Genomic DNA, 22,755 nt, shown 5'->3' with positions numbered 1-22,755 from the left:
TGTGTGTGTGTGTGTGTGTGTGTGTGTGTGTGTGTGTGTGTGTGTGTGTGTATATATATATATTCTGTAATTGATTTATTTTATTAATGGTTGTATTTTTCATATATTTCAGTTTGTTTTTAACCTGAGGGTAATCATAATTAATTGTAAATCAGAATTTTTAATAACTATTACCGTAATCTATAAATAACTTTGCTATCAGTTTTCCTAAGTGGACATTGTTTTTGAAAAGAAATTATTTCTCATCGTTGATGGTATAATGAGCATGTCAGTGACAGAAAATAACTTTGCCTTTGGATCTTTTTAATAATGAACAATATATTATACATTTATGGTTGTGCTGATGAATGGCATTTCTCAGTCAAGTATTGTAGTGTGATAAGTGATTGGGAAAAAAGTGCTTTTCATTTCAGGTTTTGAGATCACCATTGAACATCCACACACAGATGTGGTGAAATGTACCCAATTAGTAAGAGGTAAGTGATCTTTGAAATTTCTGAATTAAGTGTTAATACTTTTTATTGTCTATAATTGATTTGAATGAGTTTTATTAAAATGGGGGAAATACCATTTTGAAGCAACATCTTTTGTTGTTCTACATCTACCTATTCATCCGCTTCTGTATGTGGTGAATTAGCTTCCTTTAAACTTAGGTGAGAATCTTTCAGTAAAAAAACTAGAGGGCTTCCAATTAATAGGACTCTCTCCACCTACTTATTAGGCTAATAAGCCAGTTCCCATTTTAGTTAATGTTTAAGAAGTTGACCATTAACACATACACACAGAAAATTTCTGGTTTCTGTCAAACTTCCATTGACCTCTAGGAAAATGATGACAGTTTAAGAATTTGGAGGCCATCCTCATGTCTTTCAGATAAAAATTGTCTTAGCAGATTTGCCACTTTGGAAATGTTTTCCCCATATTCATTTGAAAACAACAGATTTAATACATTCAAAGTTCTGTAGCATTTCTAAAAATAATTTCCTTTTTGTGTGTAATGGGGAAGTATATAGTATGATACAGGCAGCATGTGATGTGCCTTTTAAGCCTTTTAAAACAGGAGTAGGAACTTTTTTTTATTTGCTTTACTGCTTATAAAGCATGTGGTACACACTTTTCTACTCTTGTTAATGAATTCTATGTATCTGTTCATGTATCCCTAGAAATATTTTTTACATAGTTGCATGTTGTTACACTACTTCTTACTTCTTCTTTCCTGTTTGCCATTTGAAGTGTTACTGTACTAAGAGCAACCACTTGGAACCTTCAGTGTGCCTTTTTCTGTTACTTTCTTTTTTGAAAATTAAATTTTGCAGTTTCATTCTTTTACCACCAGACTTCTTTTCTTTAGGTTTATTCTAAACAGAATGGGTAAGACTTTTGAAGGCCTTTTTTGATTTTTAGTGTTTACCTGAATAGTCTCACATTTTATTCATTTTAAATTGAACTCATATACCTACGTAGGATTTTATTATGTTAATGGCTATATTTAAAACAAACAAACCTGTTGTCACAGTGTCATTGTTCAGAACTGGACTTCTGAAAGAAAGTACCTTGTTTGTTTGTTTATTTTTGTTTTTTTATAGCTAGCACCTGTTTTGACTTGCAAAGTAGAACATATTTAATTATGGTTCCTGTTCCTCAGGGTTATCTGAATATGATTGATAGCACATTTTTATCCACAGAATTACAGTGTAGTATAGAATTCATATAGATAACTAGTGTACATGTTGAATTAAAAAAAAAAAAAAAGCCTTAGAGTAAGCTATTTCTGTTAGAATAATGGAGAGCCATATAACTTTGCTCTAAACTAAGCCTGGTGAAGAAAGACGTTTTTATAGCTTAAAATACATATACACAGATACTTTTATAGCTTAAAATACACACACACACTTAGTAGGAAATGAAACTGGATTTTCAGCTTGGTATTATAGTGACATTTGAGCCATCGTTAAGATCCTTAAAGTTTAGTAGCTGTTGTACGTGTTCCCATATATCTAAAGCTAGAGACATGAAGTCCATTCATTTGCAAAGTTGAATAGTAAGTTTTAAAAACATTCACAAAAACTGCAAATTTGATATTTTATCCAAAACAGAATATTTAAATCTAATTTTTTGTTGTTAATGTTTAAAATGTGATCAATTCTTAAATTGTGCAAATTTTATATATGTTTAACTTCATTTTGTCTGACTAACATTTCAGGTAACTATGGTTTACATCTCACTCCATTTAAAAACATTGTTTCATGTTTGGTGTCTGTTTTCTTTGCTCTGTTATAACTTTCTGCTAACAAAACATTTTTCCTGCATTCTTCCTGTGTTGCACACTGATTATTAATAGGTTATTTTGAATTTAGATATATTCTGAGGTGAAAACTGCTATGGCAATTTAAAATTATTTTTACTTCCTTCTCTACATACTTTGATTCTTTGTGGGGATGGGGGGTAGTAGTGGTTTGGTTTCTTTAAGGTTCTCCCCACCACCCCCACCCCAAGATGAGAAAGTTGATATTATGCTACTTTGCTGAAGAATTGGCTAATGTCATTTTACAGGGACCTTTCATTTCTGTGATTTCTCCTTCCCTCCCCACCAGGAAAGAATGCCATACATAAGTCACACTGCCTCCAAGACATCTGATGCTTTGACACTCTTCCTTAGCACAACTCTGCTAAGCCCAAATCCCTTTTGTATACCTTATGTTGGTGATCCACATGGGGCAGCAGGGATTACAGGTGCCACGAATAAAAATAGAGGGCAAAGAATTTGAGGCCTGTTAGAGAGGGGTGAGTTGAGGTGAACTGATCCTAGGTGAGCAGAGGGGAAAGGTACATCAATGATTATGAATGTAATTGGGGGAAAAGGGAAATTATAGCAAAAGAATCCCCATTGGGAAGAATAAGAAAGCAGAAAAAAAGTGAGCGGGGTACTACTATTTTCAGTTTCCATGACTTAAACTAGTTAAAAATTGCTTTTCTTTTGGGGACCAGTGCTGAAGCATCCTGATTGCCTAGAGTATGTGTATCTTTTCTAAAGTTGACAATTGGATACTGTAAGAAATATATATGCAGTGGAGTTTTCTATATCTACGCCCTTGGGATGTTTCTAGGTTGTTAATTCTCTGTTGATGCTTAGTAGCATGAAAAACAGCAGTTTGTGCTGTCTTGAGTTTGGGGGGTGGGGGTTTGTTTTGTTTTCTTTTCTTTGGATGGAAGTACTTAAGCCAACTTAAATATGATGACTGAGGATTAAGTCTGGCAGGCAACTCTTTGTATTTTGTACTAGACTTCAAAATCTTTTCTTCTTCTTCTTCTTCTTTTTTTTTTTTAAATCCAGGAGAATGCTTTATTGCAACTTTTAGCTGACTAGATGCTTAACTTAGTAACAAGTTTAGCCCTTGTAACTGGCTAGCTAAAAGCAAATCGGCTTGTTTCTCAGATCTTTGGGGGATAGCAAGAAACATTTGAGTGAATGTTGTTGAAGATTTTCAGTAGTATAGAAAATGATGGCGCTCTTGTGATATTTGTAAGTAGTAAGTAAAATTTACTTTTTGTGTACAAAACTTTGAAGTTTTTTTTGTGTTGAGAACTTTTTGATGATAGCACATTAGAGCTGACAGTATTGTCTTCGTTTTTTTTTTTTCTTTTCTTACAGCAAGCAAGGATTTGGCACAGACATCCTATTTCATGGCTACCAACAGGTTGTTATCCTGACCCTCTTTGTTGCACTGTTGTAGCACACTATAGCTTCCTTTAATGCAGGGCCCCCTCAATGTGTCTCTTACCCTTGTTGCAACAGGAGACTGGACCATCTACTGTGGTGGTACCTTCCTGTCTGCTTTGCGGTGTATTGTACAAGGGACTTTTGGCACAGAGGGGTTAAATGCACATTGTGAAGTGTAGTGGTGCTTTCTGATGACATATTCTCGATTTGTGAGTGCATAAGTCTAAAATTGGTAGCCTGAATAGCAGCTAAAGATTACAAAGAGCTAAACTTAACGTAGAAATTCGAGCAACTTGGTAAGTATAAAGCTATTTCTAGTTTACAATTATAGTTAAATGACAATTTTTTAAAATTTCACATTGATCCAATTTTAACTTTAAAATAATCATTAAAGTTTTTTTAATAAATAAAATTTATATAACTTGGGTTTTTTTCCAGATAATACCCACTAGTAGTAAATCAGAACTAGCCAAGTCCTGTCAGTGCCTAGATTTGCAGAAATACAATTTTTACTTTAAGAAAACTTAACTTCCTTTTCATTTTACATAAAAATTTTGGTGTGGGTTTGCAGTTGATGAACATTTTTCATCTCCATCACTTCTGAACTGAACTGAAAGAATAATTTTTTAAAGCCTTTAATATCTAATACATAATTCTGTTCTGGATTGATTATATGAATGCCTTAAATTTGTTTTTTAAATGGGTCATTGGGGAGGAGGGCACCAAAGTAGCATTGTATGGTCCTTAATTTCTTGTGACACTGTTTTAACTTTTATTTAAAACTTTGGATTGGCAAATACCAATATATTTTCTTAGGTATATGTTGTTGGGATTTAACTCCTATCCCTAGGAGTTTTGAACGACAAAAAGAAAGTACTAAATTTAAAACTTTGGTTAGAAAAGGCATGCTGTAACGTGTTATCACATGCCCAAATTTGGGACATAAAGTGGAAGGAGAAAAGTAGCATTTTTATAGTATTTAGCAACATTGGGCCTTGAAGCTGTTCAGCAAAAGGTAAGTTTTCTCTGTGGCTTTGCTGAAAAGACAGAGGTTTACATAGATAAGTATTAGATTCTCTTTAACTTACTTGAGAATTCTGTTAACCCACATCAAATGGTGGAATCCCTGATTCTGACTTCATTCTGTAATGTGATGTTGAAATTACTTGGCAGTTTTATGGAGAATCTTCTGCTTTTTCTTTACTTTTTTGCCATGACATTACAAAAGAAGCAAAAATACCACAAAAAATTAAAATGTTACACATGTTTATGCTGATTATTGGAAATATGTCTTCCCCTCCTTTTATAGAGAAGTAAAAGTACTTCAAAATTTAGAAATATTAATATATTACTATTGATAAAATATTAATATAATGCTCTGGGAGTCACAGTGTGGAGAATGTTCTAATCTAGTATTAGAATTTTATAACTATAGTGTTAGCTTTTAATTTAAAAATAAGGTTTTATACTCGACTTGAAGAAAACCTTTATAATTATGTTTGTGCTCTAATCTTACTGGTAAATGTTTTTCTTTGTTTTACATACTTGAATTACTATGGTTCTTCGTTTTCAAACCTGCTCCACAACAGTCTACACCTTACCACCTTCTGTCTTCAGTACAAACCAACAGTGATAGCATGTGTATGTATTCATTTGGCTTGCAAATGGTCCAATTGGGAGATTCCTGTGTCAACTGATGGAAAACATTGGTGGGAATATGTCGATCCTACAGTTACTCTAGAATTACTAGATGGTAAGTAGAGAAAAAGAAATTTTTTTTTTTTACATTGAAAATATTTTTTTATTATGAAAAATTCTACCTACTTTTGTATAGGTTTGAAAATAGCGAGTCTCCGTAGACTCATACTTAAGTGAACAGTTACCGATTCTGGCCAATCCAGCATCTCCCTCTCCCCCTGTAGTTATTTTGATATTAATCCCAGATCTCTTTATTAATATTTGTTTGTGTTTCAAAAGATTCCTCAAAAACATAACTATAATTTCATTTTAACAATTTGGTAATAGAATTTAAAAGTATAATTTACACGATCAAATGAACAGGATGAAAATAAGGATTCATTAGCCTAAAGAAAAACAACTAAAAAATAAAAACTTGAACATATTTTAACTACCAATGAATATCTATAGCCCTGTCAGGACTTCTCAAAAAACATTATGATTTATAATGCTATAGGTTGACAGTGCAAGAATCTCAAAGTCGGGTATAATTTATTGTAGAAGATGTGAAGCTATGAACTAAAGGTATTTTCAGGGTAACATTCCTTGTTCTGTAGTTCCACTGATAGTGAAGTGTGTCATTGTTGCCTTGTATTATTAAATATGAATTGAAAAAATCAGGGGTGCAGATTCTGTAAATTGTGAACCTGGAATTGAGTCTTCTGATAAGAAATTTCTTTGGTAAGAAATAAGCTGACCAGAGGCAGGAGAGATTCTTGGGGATTAAGACATTTTAGCCAAATACTGTAGATTTCAGAAAGGAATTAGATTATACTTCTTGCCTAAAAGATACACTGTTAGGTTTTTGGCTGCTTCTTTTTGTGAGCTTTCCCCAACTTCTGTTGAAAGATTGAAGCTCATGGGAAAACAATTTATATCTATTCCTCTTGAGGACATCTGTTACATAGAGACCCCTTTGGGTTTCACATGTGATCTTCCAATAAAATTTCAACATGTTTCTGTAAGCTAGATGTTTCTTTTCTCTGATGAGCCAAATAGTAATAACTCTTTCAGAGTTTATAGACTTTTTGGTCTATGCCAACTACACAACTCCTGCCCCTGTAGCTGGAAAGCAACCATAACCAATCCGTAAATGAATGGATATGGCTGTTCCAGTAAAACTTTGTTTACAAACATGGGGGTATAGGTCATAATTGTGATAGTTTGCCTTCCTTTTTTCTAAAATATGCCTCCTTTTTAGATCTCTTGATTTTCAATTTTTGTTTCCTCCGTGAAAAATTTCATCCAGTGTATATATCTCGTACTATATTACTGCCACATGATTATGCTCTTTTCCTTACATTGCCAGAGGTTTTTTAAAGTTTAACAAGAGAAGAAGGCATCTTCAGTGAGTTAAAATGGCATCTTTTAAAAACCAGTGGGGGGCGCTTTTTTTTGTCATCTGTGACTTGAAAATTAGGTCATCTGTGCTTCCATCTTACTTTGGCAGTTAACAGATGAGAAGAAGTAGGCATCGTCTGAATAAAAATAGTTTATATACATGATCCTAAAGTAAAGGTCGCAAAAAGCAAGTGATCTGCCTTTTATACTGCTCCTAAATTGTACTTAAAGTTTTTTTTTGACATGACAGAAGCCACCCAAATAACCATCTGCTTCTGTGCTGAAAAGGCTCAAGTTTATTAAATTGGAGAGCCACTGAACATGAATCTGGGGACATGTAAGACATTGACAGTTTCAACATGCTGTATAGCAGCCTTTTTCGGTGTTTTGATCACAAAAAAAGAAAAAAGTAACAAAGGTTAAGATATATCTGAATTTTAATCTGGTGTTGAAGCATCAGCGTTCACTGAAATAATTCATGTAATGACTCTTCCAAAAACAGCTTTGGCTTGGACTTGGCCTGCCTGTAATATTTTTTGTTGTTGTTTTGCAAGGTTTGTTTTTGTTTTATAATTAATAACAAACCCTCATCTGTTTTTTGTATTTAATTTTTTTCTGTATACTTAGCCTTGAGAGAAAAAGGCTCTCATTTAAGGACCATACTGTGATTTTTGTGTATATAACTAATATATTGGCAGTGATTATTTGACAGATTCTTTTGATTGTCCATTGTAAAATTTAATAAGAAAGTAAGAACAAGCCTTATGTTTTATACCTGCTATGTAGGCAGGTTTGGGACCAGAAACTTTTTTAATTTATTTATTTTGAGAGGGAGCAGCACAAGCGGGGGAGGGGCCGAGAGAACGGGAGAGAGTGAATCCCAAGCAGGCTTCGCACTATCAGCACAGAGCCCTATGCAGGGCTCTATCCCATGAACCATGAGATCATGACATGAGCCAAAACCAAGAGTGGGACGCTTAACCGACTGAGCCACCCAGGCACCCCTGGACTAGAAACTTGATGTGCATTTAATCTTTGACAACCAAGCTGTTAAAGAAATTGAATCAAAACAATTTCTTGTTAATTTTGAACCCAAAATTATTGTGTATCTGCTAGATTTATTAGTGTCCAAGTGGAAAGGTGTTTGTTTGCTTATTTGTTTGAAATTAAAGAGTAGTGGTCCAGTCATTAGATAGCTTTCATTCAAACTGAATCAGAAAGTTCATGAATCTTGAGCAGGTTATAGTTATCACAGCTTATAGACATATAATAAATGCTAAGTTTTTGCATATTTTTTACTTTAAGATAAATTCTGTATGGTCTTAATTTTCGTTATCAGTTTAGCATGTTTGCCTAGAATAGTTTACAGAGAAGCTTACTATGTATACTAAAAAATAATAAATGAATCTGTGTAGTCTCTACTGAATTGGCATTATTAATATTATGTGATACTATAATTCATTTGACTGGTATTAATATTTGTCTTGAGTGGTCAATAGCCTAGTGGTCAATGTCACTATTTGGGGGTAGAAAAGTATAATTCACCATAACCACACCATTTTGGAAATGAGTCATTTCACTGTGATCCTAAATTTAAGGGGAAAATGAGGTAAAAATATATGACCCAGGGTAGTTTTAATAATATGTTAATAGTAATGATTGCTAGGAGAATATGAGTGTAGGTCGAGGAATTCTTTTCATTTAACTTTGAAATAATTTTAAACTTAAACTACAAAATAGTAGTTTCTATATACCCTTTACCTGGTTTCTCTAACGTTAACATCTTATAAAATAATACATGATTATCAAAACCAAGTAATTAACATTGGTACAGTAGTAACTAAATGACAAGTTTTATTTGATTTCCTCAATTTTTCTGTTCTAGGATCCTATGTTCCATTTGGTTGATGTGCCCCTTAAATCCCTTCCAAACTATGACCGTTTTTCTATCTTTCCATTTTTTTATGACCTTGACATTTTGAAAAATAATGGTCAGTTATTTTATAGAATGTTCCTCAATTGGACTTTGATGTTTTCTCATTATTAAATTGAAACTTTGTATTTTTGGCAAGAATACCACATAACTGGGAAATGGGTTTTGCCTTACTCAGTGCACCTTATCAAGGAGTCCTTCATATATCAAGGGGTATATCTTACTGGTGATAATGATAACCATGGTCATCACTTGGTGGTATCTGCTGGGTTCCTCCATTGTAAAGTTACCGTTCTTCTCTTTGTAATTAAATATCTTGAGGAAGGTATGTTAGGATTATACAAATACCTCCTTTTCCTTTAAACTTCTGCCCATTAGTTTTAAAGAATCTATCGATGGATCTTGCCTGCAATAATTATTACTATGATGTTTGCCTAATGAAGATTTTCTATTTGGGGGGAATTTTTTTAATGCTACTAAATTTTCCAGAGATTCTGAGTAAGCATGGGGGCAGGGGGAATGATATTTATTTATTCATTCATTCGTTCATCTGTGATTCATCTTTGAAAATAGTTCAGATCTGTGTCTAGTTCTTTATTTGCTGAAGGTTGAATAGGAGGGTAATAGTGAAGTAGATGAACTCTTGAGGCCCGCTTTTTAATATTGCCCACTTGAGAGAAATATAAATCCTAAAGACACCTTCTAAGTTTTAAATTTAAATTTTATTTTTAGAGCTAACACATGAGTTTCTACAAATATTGGAGAAAACACCTAGTAGGTTGAAGAGGATTCGAAACTGGAGGGTAAGAGAATGGCAGGGTTTAATAGAATATCAGTTTGTCACTTACCTAACAAGTACATAGCTAACCAGTTTGAATTTTTTGGTTAAATATTCTTATTTCCGGTATTCCTAACTAATTACAGTGTATCATAAACTGCATACACTTATAGTTTATTCAACTGCTGTGTCCAGTGGACTTTGCTAATAAGTACTTTATAAATTTCTTGTTTAATTCTCACAGTGATTATAATGGAAATATTCTCCTTATTTGACAAATGGGCAAATTAAAGCCTAGACACGTTAAATTACTTTCTCAAATGCTGGGCTAGGATTTAACCTGTATCTAACTCTGAAACCAGCGGTTACCACTTTATGTAGCCCCCTTTTGTGCTTCTAAATAAGATAGTTACTTACCGGCAACATAAAGCCTTGAACCCCAGGTGGTTTTGTTTGCATATATTTAATAGAGATTTCTATAAGGCAGAGAAAATTGTATTAAATCCCTTTGCTGTCATCACTTCTTTTGTGTTTTATTTAAATAGGCCAATCAGGCGGCTAAGAAACCAAAAGTAGATGGACAAGTTTCAGAAACGCCACTTCTTGGTTCATCTTTGGTCCAGAATTCCATTTTAGTAGATAGTGTTACTGGTGTGCCTACAAATCCAAGTTTTCAGAAACCATCTACATCAGCATTCCCTGCACCAGTCCCTCTAAATTCAGGAAACATTTCTGTTCAAGACAGCCACACATCTGATAATCTGTCCATGCTAGCAGCAGGAATGCCAAGTACCTCATACAGTTTGTCATCACACCAAGAATGGCCTCAGCATCCAGAATCAGCAAGGACAGAACAGATGTATTCACAGAAACAAGAGACCTCTTTGTCTGGTGGCCAGTACAACATCAACTTCCAGCAGGGACCTTCTGTATCACTGCATTCGGGATCACATCACAGACCTGACAGAATTTCCGATCACTCATCCATTAAGCAAGACTATACTCAGAAAGCAGGGAGCAGTAAACACCATGGACCAATTTCTGCTACTCCTGGAGTCATTCCTCAGAAAATGTCTTTAGATAAATACAGAGAAAAGCGTAAGCTAGAAACCCTTGATCTGGATGTAAGAGATCATTATCTAGCCACCCAGGTAGAACAGCAGCACAAACACGTGCAGTCACAGTCAGCCAGCAGCAGTTCTGTCACTTCTCCCATTAAGATGAAAATTCCCATCACAAACCCCGAAAAACCTGAAAAATACACGGTGGATAAGAAGGAAAAGAGTGGATCGCTGAAATTACGGATTCCGATACCACCCGCTGATAAGAGTGCCAGTAAGGAAGAACTGAAAATGAAAATAAAAGTTGCTTCCTCAGAAAGACATAGCTCTTCTGACGAGGGCAGCGGGAAGAGCAAGCATTCCAGCCCACATGTTAGCAGAGACCATAAGGAGAAGCACAAGGACCATGCCGTGAACCGCCACCACCCCAGCGGGCACAAGCATTCCCACTCCCACAGTGGCAGCAGCAGCGGTGGCAGTAAACACAGTGCCGATGGAATCCCACCCACTGTTCTGAGGAGTCCTGTTGGCCTGAGCAGTGATGGCATTTCCTCTAGTTCCAGCTCTTCGAGGAAGAAGCTGCATGTCAATGATGCATCTCACAACCATCACTCCAAAATGAGCAAAAGTTCGAAAAGTTCAGGTAGTTCATCTAGTTCTTCCTCCTCTGTTAAGCAGTATATATCCTCTCACAACTCTGTTTTTAACCATCCCTTACCCCCTCCTCCCCCTGTCACATACCAGGTGGGCTACGGACATCTCAGCACCCTCGTGAAACTGGACAAGAAGCCAGTGGAGACCAACGGTCCTGATGGCAATCACGAGTACAGTACAAACAGCCAGCATATGGACTACAAAGACACATTCGACATGCTGGACTCGCTGTTAAGTGCCCAAGGAATGAACATGTAATCATTTGTTTAGGTCCATTTTTCCTTTACTTTTTTAATTTAAAAATGGTTAGAATGGAAAACTTCCTCCTGATCTAGCAGTGGTGACACCTGCTATTGCTGCCACTGTTTCAATATTTGTAAGTGCTGCTTTATTCTTCATTCTGAAAAGAAGAGATTATAGTAAACAAGTCTTTATCTCCACATATGATAGTGTTATAAATACTGTAAAAGCATGGAAGGTGCAAAACTCAGTATTTCTACAATTGCAGCTAAGAACATTAGGATGAATGGCTGGCTGCTTCTAGGAATATAAGATGCCTCAAGCATTCATTATTTATAATTTGAATACTGTAGCTATTTTATGTTGTTGTTGCTTGGCTTTCGAATGAGTGTAAATTGTTTTCTTTTTGTGTATTTATACTTGTATGTATGATTTGCATGTTTCGATGATAAAGGGATAAAACAGTATACTGACAACTGTTTACAAGAAAGTGGAGAAAAATGTACATACATTTTTGTATGTTTAGATATTACCATAAATACTCAGGATTGGAGCTGCTTGTAAGTATAACAATATAACTTTATTTTATCTTGTCCGAGTCCATCACTAATCTAAAACAAAGGTGGCACTTTTTCATGTTAACCTTAAACTCTAGGCCTTACTGGAAGCCACTGAAGGGGGACACTTCACTACAGATGGGTATGCAGTGCCACAGATGGTCATTTATTTACACTGTGAGGCACTGAACTTTTGCCTTCAGAGCTTCTGACCAGGTTGGCTGCTGAAATAGCCCCTACTTTTCTGAAGGCTTGAAGAGGAAAAAATAAAGTTTACATACTCTTGATGTGAAGTGCATTTTAAATGTGTGTTGGCTTGTTGCAGTACTATAAACACAGAGCTGTTAATAATGGTTATGTAGATTACTGTGATTTGAAAACTAAACTCACAAAAACTTATATAGTGAAGAATTAGTAAGTTTTTTTCTTAAATAAAGAACTTTAACACTACATATTTTACCAGTAAACAGGGATTGCTTTTCCTTTAGTGTTCAGAATGACACCATATTCTTAAACATACTCCTCCCCTGAAGTGTGTTCGTGTGTGATGCCATATTTCTTTTTCAGGTAAATGCAGTCTTCCTTATAGAAATGAAATTAAACCTGTTGCTCTCTCGGTTCTTTTATATTCTAACAATAAATACAAAGAAAAGATCATTGACTGTGCATTGTACCTATATATACAGCTTATGGTTGTTACCAAGAAGCTCTGTGAGAAAAAAGGGTTAGCCTCCAGGTGAACAGCTAGTGGAGGTTTTCCGTTTGTTGCACATCCCAGTATATTCCTGTTGAGATCAGGTTTGCACAGTCATCTAACTTCTGAACAAACAATAGACTTTAACTTGTTTAAAATTTGTCTGAAACACCAATAATGTGGCTCCAGTTTCTCAGCTAATCTTGAATTTATTCTGTGGTAAATCTTTGAGCTGTTGAGTATCTTTAGATGGGGTGAATTCAACTTTTGTTGAACTAAAAACTGTCTTAATTTTTTCCTTTATGTATATGAATTATTTTTGTTAAAAAGCCACTGATACGTGCACAATTGTAATTTTACTCAAGTATGTTGCAGTTGTAAATATTAGAGTTTAATCTCGTGCTCTACTTTATTTAGCAATTACTTAATTTGCCAGTAGCTCTATAATTTTTTTTAAGATAATTGTTCATTATTTTGTCAATGCTATTTGAACTTAGGATACTAGGAGCCTCTTTCCAGGGACTTTGCCTAGGGAGCATGTCCTAACATTTGTTCTTTGTCTTGCATAACTTTAGTAATCTTTGTCATTACGTGTAACTTTGTTGCTCTGTATGGCATATTATTGTATCCATAAACACAGTAATTTTGATACAGTTCTACTTTTACAGTGGTACATAATTCGAGGACTAGTATAGAATTAAGCTGAGTGCAAGATGAGGGAGGGAAGGGTTTTGTTCTTGGTAATTTAGATGTGAAACCTCTAAGGAGCTATCATGTGAAACGACATAGGGTGGTTGTGCTACTGTATAATTGGGGATGATAATACCAGGAATTTTAATAAGATTTTGTAAAGAGTATCCAAAAAGTAGTGAACTTATTTTCAGTATGACATAGAAACAATGTGAATATTTAAGGTCTGTGACTATACTTAAACTTCACTAAGAATTTGCAGAACTGTTTCGAGATGTGGGAATAAAGGTAATTTTGTTGAATCTTTATTGGTGCTAATGATGGACAGTTTAAAAGGTAGCTAGTATATATTGTTATGGGTCAGTACTTATTAGTACTTCCAGAATTGAATTTGAAATGCTATGTATTCACTTTTCACTCTGTAAATGTAATTCTTTACGATGACTTTATTTATTAAAGGGCAGCCAGTTGTAATTTGTACAGGATTGTGTGAGCTATTCAAACTCTTTAACCTCTGAACAGGATTATAGCTTCCAAATGCACCGTGGGGATGAATATGAAAATCCTTTTAAGTTTCATTTCCATTAAATGAAAACCCCTATTACTCATATTACTGTTAATTTGCTTTACCCATCTCATTTGCATAAAATAGTTCATCAGCCTAGTCCCAATAGGCTCAACCAAAGAAAAAGACTCCAATGAATGGACGTTATTACCGAGTCTTTTTGTAAGTAGCCATAAGTAAACCAAAATAGTATCATCAAATTTAGCTATGAAATTCCACATGTGCAAAGTACTGTTAAGGTGATTTACATTTTTGATGAGATTTTTTTTAAATATTTGAAATATTAAAAAGCATTATCTTTAAACATCCTTTAAAAGAGTGATTCATTTTTTTAGTTGTCTTTTCCCTAGGTCATAGTTTTCTTACCTTTATGCAGAAGCACATTGCATAGAAAGGCTTTACTTCTACCTCTCTAAGTAGTTTTCCAGTATTGAGCTGTGCCCCCCTATATATTTGCCTTAGCTACTTTAAAATATGCTTTCGGAACCAAAAAGCAAAGGAGAGTTTGTTTTTCACTGAGACATTCTTGGAGGCCTGCTTAACCAAACTAGTGGTGATATCCTTTAGTGGTACAACCTTGCAAAATGCCCCAATTCCTTCTTGTTTTACCTGAGGTTCGTTTCTTAGGTTTGTCTTTGGAAGCAGTTAAAGGTGCGTCTTGGTCTTTCTCTGCATGTGCAGATGCATTCTGGTTAGAATCGTTGAGTCCACATTTCTTCCATGCCATGTGAGAGGTGCTTGCATCACTTTGTTACCAACAGGTTATAATTAGGGTAGGAGACCTTATATTTTTGGCCTACCCTCCTCCAACTTAACAAGATGACTAGTCTCCTTCAGAGAACCAAATTTTAAATGTTTTTGTTAGTTACCAGTTGCCTTGCCTTAAAGCATTTTGAGCACATTTTTTGGTTAGATTTGAGAATTTAAATTGCTGATTTTTATTCTTTAACCAACCTTAGAGATAAACCACTGCTTGCCTATGCATCACTGTTGTGTACTGTAGAATTATCTTTGGTTGATCAGATGTTTTAGGGTATTTTGCATTTACTACAGAAATAAGGAGGGTTGTTTTGGGGTTTGTTTGTTGGTTTACATGGTAGTAGTATCTCTAAAGGAAGACAGTTATGTTCTCAAGACACCTCATCATTCCCAATTTTTATCTAATCAGTGAGCAGTTGTTTCTTGCCTAGTACTGTGCACTTTTAAGATCTCTTTGCTGAGAAACATTAGAGAGCTCTTGTCGAAGAACTCTTGATTCAGCAGTCTCTTGCTCGAGAGGCTTTCTTGGAAGGCAATAGGGTTTGCTAACTGTATTTACAGATGAAGGATCAGTTAATCCCACGCCCAGGTAACTTGCATTAACTGAGCTAACAGAATGATACTTAATTTTGTGTACCCATGTATTTATGATAGGCGATTTAGAAAACAGCACATTCTGTCTCTGGCGTCCTAGGGTGTGAAGTTATGATACCATCGTATTGAGAATTCACAGTTATGTTAAGATCTGAAATTTGATTGCTGTAAGCTGACGTATGTAAGTCAAATAGAAGTTTGCTTGTTTTGTAAGGGAAGTTTGCCTTGGAAACGTCTGTCTTTATAGTAGAAATGATCTTGGCCAGTGGGACTGGAATGCTCAGTGTTTGAGGTCTGATGCCGTGCATCTATTTTTTATTCCACAATGTTGATGTGTGCGCTGCCAGCTTTTGTTTCTGTGACTCCTCTTAACTCTGTTCTATGTAGTTTACTAGTATCTATTTTCACCTGACAGATTCTTTAGAATAGGTTGATAAGCAAGACACATTGAAGGTTGTGTGGCTCCAGCTACGAGTAATTGTGTTTTCATCAAGGTGAGGTAACCCGTTCCCTGTGATCCTTTAACCCCAAAGGAAATTCTGAGGGCTAATTTCCTTTATTTCAAGCTTTTGGGAGGAAGCCTTCCTTAAAATTTGTTTAGTAGTTGGTTTAATTTGATTGCCTGTTGTTTGTTAAGTAATGAGTACGTTCTTTCTTTCAAGGTGTGTTTTTCAAGTGGATTTACTTGGTTTGTAAAACCTCACATGTACTCATTTGTTGTCAGCAACGATTGGGATTTTGTTTTCTGAATGTACTCAAAACCCCCAAGGACTACTGAATAGGGTGTTTGCTAATAGAAAATCCAAAACAGGAATGTGTATATGTGGCATGAATTTGATTAGTCATTGAATTTCAGCTCCGTATCTATTACGAGGAATTATTAATAAAATGTGTTTATTGAAAATGTCAATCCAAGGCTCTAACATGTCTTGTTAATGTGAATCAGAGATAATTTTCAGTCCCTGGGAAATGTGGGAAATCAGATCTTAATGTAAGTTTCTCTTTATCTGAGTAACTTCATATAATCAAGGAGTGTGTTCTCTCATTCAGATTGTCCATATTCTCGTCCCAGACCCACCACTTAGCTGATATCCTTGGGTGAATTAGTTGACTTTGTGCCTTGATTTCCTTACCTACAAAATGTACCTATTCTTAGGGTTGTGAAGCTAAGGAGGGAAGGCTAAAGAGAATAGATGGCATTGAAGAGAATCTTGCCAGAGGTATATTTTAGATATCGGAGGGAATGAGGAAGCCCAGTCCAGGTGCATTAAACTTAGGTGTGTATTAAACTACATGCCTACTGTTTCTAGAATTTCAGTTCGTTCTGATTCATACTTTGTGGTTTTCTTGGTTAAACTGTTGCATCAACTCCCCAAAAAGCAAAGAGGAATTGCAGTTATCTGGAAGGGGAATTATCCATGAAAAAAAATGTTTAATCATAAACTGCTTTATTATTACTGCCCTGTCCAACCCCTTGATTTCCCCACGATTTGCCCATACCTTCCACTTGAAAGAAAATTGAAGCCATGCAGGATAGATAGAAAAGTTACTTTCTCTAAAATGCATCTAAAGCCTGAATGTAAAATAAATGTTTTGAAATCAATTAAAGGAGAGTTGTCTTCATCTTCTGTTGATAACACCAGTAAGGGCCTATTGTATTAGCATATAAAAAGTTACATGAGTTTGATTTAGGAACATTACAAAATCAGTTAATTCCACTTAAAGTTAATAATTCCATTTTGTAATTCATCCTACTCCATTGTGTTTGTTTTTTTTTGCCCTGTTTTCAATATAATGAAAAAATTGTACATTTTTGTTTTAGCTCTGGTATATGACCTGCCTGTTTGTTCTCCCCAATACTAACCTCCTGTGGCAGTGAAGAGCCTCACTAATGAAAGGGTTTTTATTTTACTGGCATGAAATTAAGAGCTTTCCCACCTTACAAGTGTCCAGTCATACACCCAAGATCAGTTTGGGCGTACTGTTGTTTTTAGTCTTTCAAGGCATAAATCTGCCGGAGTGGTTGCTCGAGAGATGAATTCAGTCATAGTTTTTCACAAGTTTGAGAAGTCATGCAATAGGATGAAGTACTTTAGCTTTTCTCAGGCTTGTTTGCTGTTCCTGGTTTTTCACTCTTGTTAATTTTGTTTACCACCAGTGAAGATACAGACTGCCTACATTGGGTACTTTTTTTTTTTTTTTTTAAGTTTATTTATTCAGAGAGAACGCGAGCAGGGAAAGGATAGCGAGGGAGAGAGAATCCCAAGCAGGCTCCATGCTCAGCACAGAGCCCAACTCAAGGCTCAGACTCATTAGGGTGAGATCATGACCTTACCCAAAATCAAGAGTTGGGTGTTGAAGCGACTGAGCCATCCAGGCGCCTCTCCATTGGGTACTTTGAAGTTGACAGAATCCCCTGGAAAGCTGTTTTAGATGCAAGGTTCTAAGTTACATAGCTGCTTTAAGCTGAATTAATACTTACAAATGGAAGAAGTAATATGACTAAAGATGGCCCGGTAGGTAGGTGATGGAGGCTTTTGACTGCTTATTGAACAGATTAGGTGGTTTTTATTTTGGAGCTACTCATTACCATATAAAAGGCCCAGGACTGCTGTAGTGTGGTCATGCAGGAGGAAGTGGATAATGGAATACTATACGCTCCCCAACCCCATATTCCAGAGCTTGCTCTTTTCCACTATGGCAGTTCTCTTCACTCAGCCACCGAGGAATGTTTGTTTACCCTGTGAGGGCTAAAATAGGTTAAATGTAGGGAAGTGCTGTAGAGTTGGAACTACTCTGACAGTTTTACCTGAGGACTTAAATTTCTTTTGGTCGAGCTTGGGGCCCAGGGCATACGAGAAGATTTAGTACATAGTGAAGTGCACTTTTGGATATAATTAAAAACTTGAATTGTGTGTGGTGAAAAGGGAGGTGGTCATAGGAAGGCGATACTGTTGCTAAGTGAAAAATGAAAAGCTTTTCATATCATTAACCAAGTTCACTAACCAGACTGGTGGAATTTGTTTATCAGCCTCCTCGTGAGGTTTTGTCTGAGTAAAATTTGATGTAATTTTACTTATAAATCACACATCTGAGAGGCAGCAGGGAAAGGGCTGTAAAGTCACACAAATCTGGGTGGCTGTCTCATCTTCCACCTACAAGTAGGATGGCCTTGAGAAAGTCACATTACTAAGAAAATGAGAATAATACAAACCCAAATCAACCAGAATTAAATGAGGTGCTTTTTTATATCAGGAGCTCAGTAAATGCCCTTCCAGCCACCACCTATCTGCACTCCCAATCTCCTTTCAGACCTTCCTTCTCCCAAAGGAACATAATAAAGGGAGCAAACATCTAGGCAATACTAAGAGCATAATTCCAACCTGTTAGGTCTTAGGCACAAAAGACTAACAAAATGATATTTTAGGTTATGCTAATATACAAGTAAATAAGGGACATAGCTCTTAAATTCTTACCAAATACGAGAAAAGAACTGTACAAATTGGAAAGAAGGAAGGCATAACCACAAAGACCCATCTAAACGTGTTGACTAAAATCTTTTACCTCCAGTTGACTGCATTTCAGTTACTTCTCAAAAACTTCTAAAAAACCAGCTTGCTTTTTAACAAAATCCGACAACTGGTGTCGGAATACACCTAAAGTTAGTTTGTAATTGTGCCGCTTTGAAATGATAGCAGCCAGTACAAAAATTCTGTAGAGAGAGCTTCAACCAACAGGAAATGTAGCAGATGAGTGGAGTCACGGCAATAGAAACCTTATCAAAAACGTTTAATCCACCAACTTACAACAAGGCCTTGTAATAATTCAGACAACTTGTCCACTTTTTCTGGTGAGGTTTCCATTGGTCTGAAAATGGAAATGAAGCGTGTGACCTCAGTGGAGATGTCCATTCAAGTGAAGTGAGCAAAGTGCCCTGAAAAAGTTGATACGCTGCACCCCCCCCCCCCCGCCCCTCTTTAAGATCCAGCTTTTATTCTACTAGCTGGCTTAGGTTTAGCTAGTTCTAGATGTGGCCATGACCTAATTGACTCTGCAAATAAGTGAAGTCTTCAAGTCATACTACAAATTTCAGGGGAAGCAACTTGAGGCTTATGGGGCCACCTTGAATAGTACAGCTTATTATAGGCAGAAACTTGGGAGGAAATAGGGGACCCTCTGATAATGAAATGCCAAGGCCCTTAGCTCTTACTGTTAATTTTGAGGCTCCTGCAATCTGCAAAGGTTACTGCTAAACAGAATCTAGCATCCTCCAGTTTTTAATTTATCACCTTCCTCTGGTTTCCTTTCCAAGAATTAAGTGTCTTTACCAGCCAAGCAAAAAATAAACAATTTTCTTCTTGGCTTTACAACTTATTTTAAAGACATTAAAACTGACAGGCCAAAAATGAAGGATAGTCAAAACTGTAAACAGCAATACATTTTGTTATTAAGAAAATTTTCTCATATACATGGGTAACCACGCCTGAAGCTTGAGGCTAATATTTACCTAAAAACATTTTAGTTAGGGACACTGCAGGATCTGGTTGAGTTGAGCTGACTTAACAATAGGAAAACAAAAGTCCCTTAACCATCATTCCCACAATGAAGCAGTCACGGAGTGTATCTATAATGGAACTGGAAAGGAAAGTTGATGTATGTTCAATGACTTCTTATCAAGAAGGAGTGCTTCAGGAGCTGGGCAGCAGAAGGTCGCTCATGCTGGTCCCTAAGAAGGGAAAAACACTTTAGAAACAGCACCCAATAAGTGCCTCCCAACTGGATCCACCTGCCAACTTAAAAATGGAAGTACAGGGGTGCCTGGGTGACTCGGTTAAGTGTCCAACTCTTGATTTCAGCTCCGGTCATGATTTCACAGTTTGTGGAATCAAGCCTTGCATGGGGCTCTGCACCTGTTAGCCCTTGGGATTCTCTCCCTCTCTGCCCCTCCCCTGCTCGCCCACACTGTTTCTCTTTCAAAATGAATAAAAAAAAAAAAAAAAAAAAAAAAAAAAAAAGGATCTGCTTACAGGTGCTCAGGAAAATAAAAATAGAAGCACAGTCTTGGCCAAATAGACTTGAGGTGAGTCTACACTTCAGTTTTGATCAGTATGATTTTAGGTAAGCAACACAAAGTCTTCTCATTAGTAAGATGGAGATAATAACAATTCTTTGGAGAATTAAATAATGTACATACAGGTTTTGAACAGTGTCTGGCACACAGTAATAGCTCAAAAAGTAGTTGTTATGATTAAAAACTAGTCCCTACTTTACATTTTACTTTTGTTCGATTTGGGGTATAACTTACACAGTAAAATTCTCACTTTTGGATGTACAGTTTAATGTGCCTTTAATTAGCATTAAATTTACTTTTAAAATGTAGAGGCACTGGAATCCAGAATTGAAAAGCCTTTAAAAAGCAGGGATGCCTGGGTGACTCAGTTGGTTAAGCATCTTGACTTCGGCTCAGGTAATGCCCCCACAATTTGTGAGTTTGAGCCCCACGTGCATTAGTCTTCTGTCAGCACAGAGCCCACTTTGGATCCTCTGTCCCCTTCTTTCTCTGCCCCTCCCCAACCCTCTCTCTCTCAAAAGTAAACATTTAAAAAAAATAGCCTTTAAGAAGTAGACATTTAAATGCATTTTGGTGATTAATTGAAATAATCCCATTTGGGGTCCTCTTGGATGAGCATAAAATAATGGAAGACAGTACTATTTTGGTTTAGGTTATTTTTCCTCAAGAAATTAAACTTTTGCCAATGAACTAGTCAATGAACCAGTGAACCAGTCAATAGTTACCTGCAATGACCTACTTGAAAGGCATTATTTTGGCTAAATTGGCTATCTTTTGATAATTTGTGCGAGAGGAATAGCCCAGGTGAAAATGGACATAAAAATAAAGTGACTATAAGTCATTTTGAAATAAAAGCTCCCCTTGTGGAGGCCCTTTCTTTTGTCTTAAAAATACACAGAAATCTCTCTCTCCTCTCTCCAAAAATCTTTTCCTTTATGTAGCCAAACCCAGTGGCTTTTTTTCAACCTTCATTATCCTAAATCCTTACTTACTCTCTGTCCCACTGCACTCTAGAAATTGCCCCTTAAAATTTACCATGATATTCTCATTAAATGAGTTCATCCTCCTTGTCATCTCTGTAGTAGCATTTGAAGCATTCACTAACCTCTCCTTTCAAAACAGTCTCTGCATAGACTTCGGGAAAACTTCTCTTGTTCTCCTGCCTTGGGACAACTCCCTTCCCTCCTTTCTTTCCTTCAGCCATGTGCTAGACTTAATGCCATGAAGGTTGTTACTTCTCCTCTGAGCATTTTCAAAAACATTTTCCTATGCCCTCTTAAATGGTTCACGACTATAGCTACAAACCTCAGGATTTCTAAATGTGTACCTCCAATCTTACTTGCTTTCCTGGACTCCAATTCCATAGCTTCGAATGTTTCCTTAAATGGTGGATCCTCTGGGGCACCTGGGTGGCTCAGTCAGTTAAGCGCCTGACTCTTGATCTTGGTTCAGGTCATAATCTCACAGTTCCTGAGATCAAGCCCCATGTGGGGGTCAGCACTGAGCATGGAGCCTGCTTGGGATACTCTCTCCCAATCCCTCTCCCTTTGCCACACACCCGCATGCCTGTTCTCTCTCTCTCTCTGTCTCTCACAAAACAAACATTTCTTTAAGTGGTGGATTGTCTTCAATTCCCTCCCCCGCTCCCCTTTCACAACTTTCGATTATTTTTTCCATTATCCATACTCAAAACTATGCAGCCTCATCGTGCCTCATCACCAAGTCCTGATTCCCCTTCCCCTGGAATGTTTTGGAACTCTTCTCTTTACAGTTCCCACTGCTTCAACCACAAAGCTCTTGATTCCTGCATGGCCTTCTAGTCTCAAGCAGCCTCCATTTGAGGTCCTTAATACACTGCCTTCTGACCTGCTTTCCCAAAGGCCATTTTCTTTATGGCATGATCTTTCCCAAACTCGTTACAGTCCCCTGCTCTTTGCTGCCTACTGCAACAAAGCCAAACTACTTGGCCTGACTTCCCAGAACTTTCAACCTGCCCATAGGAATACCCCCACTCACAGTTCTTACTGCTCCCCAAAGTTCATTTCTGTTCTATTCATTTGTTCTATTCAATCCTTGTTCCTTCTCAGTACCTACTCATCTATACTTCTGAATCTTTAAGAATGCCTTGCCCCCACTTTATTTCTGACTATCCAGACATCCAAGGAATACCGCCATAGGGCAAGATTCTAGAGTCCTTAGGGTCTTTTCCATAGAATTTCAAAAGATAATTTTACGCTTGTATGTGACACTAATTAGGTAAGATGTATTAGTATTCTCCCAAGTAGTATTAACTGCCGAGCCCTAATTATGTGCCCCATACTCTAAGTAATTTACATACACCAGTTCACTTAACCCTCACA

General features: G+C 36.4%; 2 protein-coding genes across 11 annotated transcripts in view; one reads left to right on the top strand and one right to left on the bottom strand.

The window, feature by feature from the left end:
- Positions 1-19,298, top strand: part of CCNT2 (cyclin T2) — a 43,892-nt gene extending 24,594 nt beyond the window's left edge. For 6 of the 9 annotated variants that reach the window (XM_049616184.1, XM_049616183.1, XM_049616190.1 and 3 more), the window contains 5 exons: positions 414-476; positions 3,653-3,698; positions 5,311-5,474; positions 9,465-9,535; positions 10,056-19,298. In XM_049616184.1, coding sequence (XP_049472141.1) covers positions 414-476; positions 3,653-3,698; positions 5,311-5,474; positions 9,465-9,535; positions 10,056-11,483 — 1,772 coding nt within the window. In that variant the 3' untranslated portion in view covers positions 11,484-19,298. Of the gene's footprint in view, positions 1-413; positions 477-3,436; positions 3,531-3,652; positions 3,699-5,310; positions 5,475-9,464; positions 9,536-10,055 lie in introns of those variants that run through there. The other 3 variants (XM_049616186.1, XM_049616185.1, XM_049616192.1) reach the window with 2 other exon arrangements.
- Positions 19,299-19,727: 429 nt separating this feature from the next.
- Positions 19,728-22,755, bottom strand: part of MAP3K19 (mitogen-activated protein kinase kinase kinase 19) — a 62,629-nt gene continuing 59,601 nt past the window's right edge. For both annotated transcript variants that reach the window (XM_049616178.1, XM_049616179.1), the window contains one exon: positions 19,728-20,050. In XM_049616178.1, coding sequence (XP_049472135.1) covers positions 19,984-20,050 — 67 coding nt within the window. In that variant the 3' untranslated portion in view covers positions 19,728-19,983. The remainder of the gene's footprint in view (positions 20,051-22,755) is intronic.

Source organism: Panthera uncia (assembly GCF_023721935.1).
Source record: "Panthera uncia isolate 11264 chromosome C1 unlocalized genomic scaffold, Puncia_PCG_1.0 HiC_scaffold_3, whole genome shotgun sequence".
In the NCBI taxonomy this organism is placed as follows: domain Eukaryota; kingdom Metazoa; phylum Chordata; class Mammalia; order Carnivora; family Felidae; genus Panthera; species Panthera uncia.
The sequence above is the reverse complement of the archived record's forward strand: the minus strand, read 5'-3'. Positions and strand labels throughout refer to the sequence as shown.